Source organism: Primulina huaijiensis, chromosome 8 (genome assembly GCF_012295235.1).
Source record: "Primulina huaijiensis isolate GDHJ02 chromosome 8, ASM1229523v2, whole genome shotgun sequence".
NCBI lineage: Eukaryota > Viridiplantae > Streptophyta > Magnoliopsida > Lamiales > Gesneriaceae > Primulina > Primulina huaijiensis.
The window spans coordinates 5,212,265-5,218,783 of NC_133313.1; the positions used below are offsets into that span (position 1 = coordinate 5,212,265).

General features: G+C 34.4%; 1 protein-coding gene across 3 annotated transcripts; it reads left to right on the top strand.

Moving 5' to 3' along the window:
* The first annotated feature begins 299 nt into the window (after positions 1-299).
* LOC140983049 (uncharacterized) lies at positions 300-5,002 on the top strand. 3 transcript variants are annotated; one of them, XM_073449928.1, is made up of 14 exons: positions 300-520; positions 601-640; positions 802-968; positions 1,190-1,807; positions 2,196-2,246; positions 2,339-2,445; positions 2,517-2,595; positions 2,969-3,060; positions 3,139-3,256; positions 3,698-3,789; positions 3,880-3,973; positions 4,069-4,157; positions 4,386-4,723; positions 4,841-5,002. In XM_073449928.1, the coding sequence occupies exons 1-14, from the start codon at positions 488-490 to the stop codon at positions 4,870-4,872; spliced, it is 1,950 nt and encodes a 649-aa protein (XP_073306029.1). In that variant the 5' UTR covers positions 300-487; the 3' UTR covers positions 4,873-5,002. The 3 variants fall into 3 exon arrangements, with proteins under 3 accessions (XP_073306029.1, XP_073306028.1, XP_073306030.1); XM_073449927.1 differs by having other exon boundaries at positions 601-639; positions 795-968; XM_073449929.1 differs by having other exon boundaries at positions 601-639; positions 795-968; positions 2,339-2,425; positions 2,518-2,595.
* Positions 5,003-6,519: the final 1,517 nt, after the last annotated feature.

The window sequence follows — 6,519 nt, forward strand, 5'->3', positions numbered from 1 at the left end:
AGTCGATAGAAAAATTGAATATCTATAGGCTTTTATAGAGTTTTTAAAAGTCAATGTTGAATACCGCTTAACTTTTTAAAACTCTATGAAACTCTGTTTGAATATCACTATACTTCTATAAAGTATGTAAAATCTTAATATTTTGAATATCACTAGACTTCTACAGAGTATGTAAAAATCTTAATTGAATACATCTAGACTTTTAAAATCTACATAAGTCATTAAAAATCAATAAATCTCCTCGTTGAATATCGTTTTGATTTAAGATTTTTTTTTTCCCCAATTTATCATTTATATATGAAAATACAAAACCCTAGCTAACACGCCGCTGAATCCCTTCTCTAATTATTAATCGCTATATAAAGGCAACAAAATTGGCCACAAACTCGAATATCTACTCTTTCCTTTCGTTAAACCCTTGTTGCTAGGGTTTGTCGAACTTCTCAGAACCTCTCCAGCCACCATTAGAAACTCGTATTTCCTTCCCATGGCGAAATCTGATAAGAAGTCAGCCGCTAAGGTGAAATATGCTTTGTATACCTGTTGTTTTACTGTTGTTTTTGGTCCATTCGAAGATTGGATTAATCGGTTCTTTTGTAGGTCGATGCTGCCGTTATTCCAGCCAAACCCTTGAAAAAAGGTTCGATTTTGACTACGTTTAATCGCTGTTGCTCATTTTCTGGGTGGGGCTGCGAGGGTCTTGGTTTCTTGTTTTTATTTATTGGTGGGTTGGGATGCGTTTTGTGGGAGTTCAATTTGACAACTTATTTGGGTTTCCATGTTTTGTATGTGTGGCAACAGGAAAGCGAGAAGCTGAGGAAGTTGTAGATAAAAAGAACGCTAAGAAGCAGAAGGAGTTGGTGGAGGAAAAGAAGATTGAAATTAAGACTAAGAAGAAGATTGTCAAAAAGAAAGCCGAGACATCATCTGATGAAGAATCTTCTTCGGAGTCCGAGAAAGAACTGAAGGTTTAATTGCTGAATTTGTTACAATTTATATTTTTTAATGCTTTATTTGTTTTTATTTTTTGAGTGCCAAATCGTGAGATACCAATCTACTTGTTTCATTTTAAACATGCGCGCGTACTCTGTTTCAGTTGCTAGATATCTTTGTGTGTTCTTGCCAGAATAAGGATAAGTAAATTTTACCGACTTATAATTTGTCAATTTGTGTTCCGAACTGTTACTAGGTTAAGGTATCTTCCAAGAATGGTGCCTTAAAACCGGACTCGGGATCTGAAGATAGTAGTGGTTTAGAGGAAGATGTCAGTGTACCTAAGAAGAGACCTGCAGTAAAAAATAGTCACGTGGCTGCTGCTAAGAAAAAAGACGAATCAATTGATGAGTCTGATTCTGAAGATGAAACTAGTTCTGACGATGATTTTGATGTGCCCAAGAAAGCCCCTGCACTTCATGCTAAAAATGTCACTGTTGCTGCTATCAAGAAGGAAGATAAATCTATTGATGATTCTGATTCCGAAGATGAAACTAGTTCTGATGAGGATGTTGCTGAGGCCAAGAAAGCTCCTGCGGCTCAGGTTAAAAATGTCCCTGTAGCTGCTATCAAGAAGAAAGAAAAATCTTCCGATTATGATGATGAAACTAGTTCTGATGAGGATGTTCCTGCTGTGAAGAAAGCCCTTACAACTCTCACCAAAACTGCCCCAGCAGCTTCTGCTACAAAGAAGGACGAGTCAAACGATGCTGAAGCTTCCAAGAAAACTGCAACTAAAAATGTGACCAAGAAGAAGGTTGAGTCAAGTGAGAATTCAGAATCAGATGATGAAAGCAGCAGCACTGAAGATGAGGTAAGTGTATTGTTCCGACTTCCCTGCATTTTCAAGTAGACATTTTGTTACTGATTATTTAAGGAAAATTTGAAAAATGTTTTCTTCAAACGAGTTTTTGAAAAATAACCCTCCCCTAGTGTTGTCGAGTGTTTGTTTTCAAATAGGTTAGTTTTCAAAAAAATGTTTGACCAAGGTTAGTTTGCTAACTAACCCCATTTTTTTATACCACTCGATCTCTGGTAACTGAATTTTTTAACTCCTTTTCTTTCCTCCTGTTTTTTGAGTTGAGGTGTGGGATGCCAGGAGGAAAACAAAAAAGACTTTCAAAAATGTGCTGCTTTTTCAGGAAGTGTAAATTGGATTATTGATATGATTATTTAACACATTATATCACTCTTCTCTACAGGCTCCTAAAAAAGCTGTTTCTTTGAAGAGAACCACTACAGAAGCAAGCCAGGTATATTTAATCTCCTTAGGTTTCTATACTGTGCGACTTCTTTTTAGAATTTTAATGAAACTGGAAATGATTACGTGAACACTGTTTTACAGGCAAAGAAAAATGCTAGCTCTGAAGATGATAGTTCAGATGAGGAAAGTGATGATGAGGAGCCTCAAAAGAAGAAGATCAAAGCTCCAGTATGTTTAAGTGATTGTGTGATATAAAATTTGTTATGATGAACTGTAATTGATTTCCTTGTTTTTACAACATATAGTTTTTGTTACTACAGGATACTGATGTAAAAATGGCTGATGCTGCATCTGCAAAGGCGAATTCAGGGAAAGGAGGTTCGCAAATTGAAAAAACTGTAAGCTCTTTTCTCCTGACATTAGTTTGATATCCGGATTCTGTAACACACTTAGGTAAAGTGATTATTTGTCCCAGTGGCTGCTGGTTTTAGGCTGTTCCTTTTCTCAAGGGAACATGATTTGCATGCCTCCGACTTTATCTGTCACTGATTTGACTGTGTTTCAAGTTTTTGCATGATCAGATAGTGGAAATAGTTGAAGGAAATGCAATCCTAACTTTTTGATCCACAACTTTTTTTTTTTTTTTGGGGGGGGGGGGTTGCGCTCCTCAGTTGGTGCATTTATGATATTTGGGCGGACGGCGAAATTTTCTTCTTATTAGAAAGTGCATTATGCGTGTTTTATTAACGTTCTATATGCACTCTTTTGCAGCCCAAGACACCAATCACTCCGAAAGAGCAATCAAGAGGATCTAAAACCCTGTTTGTTGGGAATCTGTCTTACTCTATTGAGCAAGCTGATGTGTTAAGTATCGATGCTGTAAATTGTTTTCTTGGTGACCTATGTGTTTTTTACACTGACGCCCCATTGTAATGTTTCAGTGAGAATTTTTTCAAAGATGCTGGGGAAATTGTTGAGGTTCGCTTTGCCATGTTCCCCGACAATTCATTCAGGGGCTTTGGTCATGTTGAGTTTGCTACAGCAGCAGAAGCTGAGAAGGTGATTATTTATGGATTCATATTTTCTGTCTTGGTGCTAATACTTAAATATGATTGCCTAAGAGGATGTGAATGAACTGAATTGAGCCGCATGGTAGTTTTTCTATTGTATTCGAGCTTGAACATCTATTCGAAGTTTTAATAATAGACCAGTTTTTTTAATTGATAGATAATAGACCAGTTGATATAAGCTATATGGTATTTTATACTAAAAAAAGTTGAAATAGTAGTCATGACAAATACCAAGCGATGCTACTGCATAATCACTAGTGTTGTCAATAAATAAAATTGGCAAAGTCGTGAATGTCCCGATGCTTGGTCGGCTAGAGGTTTTGACCCTGCTTGAGAATATACTATTCTAAACTGGGTGATTCAGTCATTTTTGTGGTAACTTACTAGAAGTTTGTATTGTAATCGAATATTTTGTGTATAAATTTGCCAGGCCCTCCGCGAGATGAATGGGAAGGAGTTGCTGGGTCGTCCTGTGAAACTTGACCTTGCAAGGGAAAGGGGGTCCTTCACTCCGCATAGTGGGTGGGTTTGAATCATTATTTATAGCCTTAATTCTAAGGTTTGCTTTATAAATTTGGTGCTTACATAATAATTTTATTTAAATTGGTTTAGTGAAAAGGATACGAATTCCTTCCAGAAGGGTGGTAGAGCTCAAGGACAAACAGTTTTTGTTCGTGGATTCGATAAAAACGGTGAAGAAGACCAGGCATGTGTTTTAATATTCCATTTTTGTTACCCATGTTATCATCTCTGCTGCATCAAGTTGCATAAATTGTCATCACTAACATAATTGAATTTCAGATTAGGAGCTCTTTGGAAGATCATTTTGGTACCTGTGGTGAAATTTCTAGAGTGTCTCTTCCTAAAGACCAAGAGGGTGGTTTTAAGGGGTCCGATTTCTCTTTTAATTTTCTTCCCTTGGTTTCAGGGGCCTACTCTATTTGAAGAACAATTAAATTTTTATTATTTTCATTAGTTTTTTTATGCTTTTGAAAATTGATCATACATGTCTCCTTGACGTTAAAAACGTGTTTTTATCACCTACCAGCTTGTTATTTTTGTCTTAGTTAAGCTCTTGTATATTGAAATGGCTTATTCACATTACTTTCTGTTCACAGGATGGCTTATATCGATTTTACTGAGAGTGATGGCTTCAACAAAGCTTTAGAATTGAATGGTTCTGATATTGGAGAGTACACTTTGACTGTGGAGGAGGCGAAGCCTAGAAATGACACCTCTGGTGGGCCCAGGCGTGGTGGGAGAAGTGGCGGCGGGCACAGCTCCGGTGATAGGTTCGGTGGCCGCTCTGGAGACCGCTTTGGCGATAGCGGTCGTGGTGGCCGGTTCGGAAACCGTGGTCGCTCTGGAGGTCGCTTTGGCGATGGTAATCGTGGTGGCAGATTTAGCGGAGGACGTGCAACTCCCAACAAGCCGAGCATGGCTGCGGCTGGAACTGGTGTGTGCAAATAATTTACCTACTTTGCACCATTTTTACAGTAGATATAGATGGTGTTATCACTGGAATGGTATATATATATATTTTCGCCTTAAATATTGTATATTTTGTTTGCAGGCAAGAAAACCACCTTCAAAGACGATGAGTAGAAGCAGTTTTGATTTTTGCTTGTTTTCAATGACGATGAGTAGAAGCAGTTTTTATTTCTTCATGGATATGAGCAAGAGCTTGTTTTTTTTTTTTTTTTTAATGTTTACTGTTTACCTATACTTCTATTATTAAGTTTGAAACGTTTTGAGTAACAAACTTTTGGTATCATAGTCTGTTTTAATAATTATATATATTAATAAAATGTTAAAATTTTAATGTAAGTTATATGTAGTTCAGCGGATAGAGCAAAAGATGCATCGTAAACTCAATTCTTTTCATAGAAACTGAAAAATAATGATTCATAATATAATCTATAACATAAACCCAATTTTTTTTTGAAGAAAATAGACTTCTTTAAAAAATATAAGTATATATTTTAATTGATACAATATTCTACCATAAATATCCTGAAATGGAGATTTGTTAGCAATATTTCACATATAGATTTGTTAACAATACGAAATAGACTAGATTTGTTTTGTTTGAATGAATAATGGGATACAATTTTATATAATACTATTATATATTTAAACTATCGTCTGAATTAATTTGCGGAGACAAGAAAATTAGTAGTTGGCAAGAGATGAGAGAAAAAAATCTCAACATTCCTTTTATTTAAGAGTGAGTCTTATGTGAGACCGTTTCACGGATCTTAATCTGTGAGACGGGTCAACTCTACCCATATTCATAATAAAAAGTAATACTATTAGCATAAAAAGTAATACTTTTTCATGGATGACCTAAATAAAAGACCCGTCTCACAAATACGACCCGTGAGACCGTCTCACACAAGTTTTTGCCTTTATTTAAAGAACAAAAAATATGTTGACATATGAATAATTAATTAAATAGCAAATTGATACATGAATTTTTTTTAATGCTCCATTGTTATTATATTTTTTTAAATCTAATTTCAATTGGTTTTTATGAGATAAGGGGTTATAAAGGTATTTTACGAAAAAATAAAAGTAAAAAATATTTTTGTTCACAAACTTTGTACACTTATTTTTACAAATGGCTTAATTGATATATCTTTTAATCTAATTTTACTTAATTTTTAGGAGGCAAAATTTTATGAGGCCCATTTTATAAATAAAAAATTGAATGAAAAATATTAAATAATGATTATTTATAAATTATCAGAACATCTATACATGCCGTAAAAAATAATTATTCCATGCCATAAAAAATAAATTACTAAAAAAATATTTTGGTATTCATTTTTGTGTTCAACATTTTTCTATAATATGAAAACTATTTTTAAAACAATATAAAATTTCATTTCGACCAATAATTTCAAAATCATGAAAATGGATGTCAATGATAATATTATTTACTGCAATCACATATATTCTATAGTATAATTTTGTATAGTTAAAAACATTTTTAAAATTGAGATATGAGAGTATTAAATATTATTGTTAGAATAGTTTTATTAACATGAAACGCTATATTTATTGAACTCCAGCTGCAAGAGATCATTTGACAAAACTGAGCAGTAATAAAATTCAATGTAGTGTAAAGATTCAAACCGTCTCATTCCCACCACATTACAAAAAGATAGTTTGGAGCATTGCAAGGAGGATATTGCAAGTCAAGTCGTTTAGATGAATACTACAAATAGAAAGATCGCACAATATCCTACA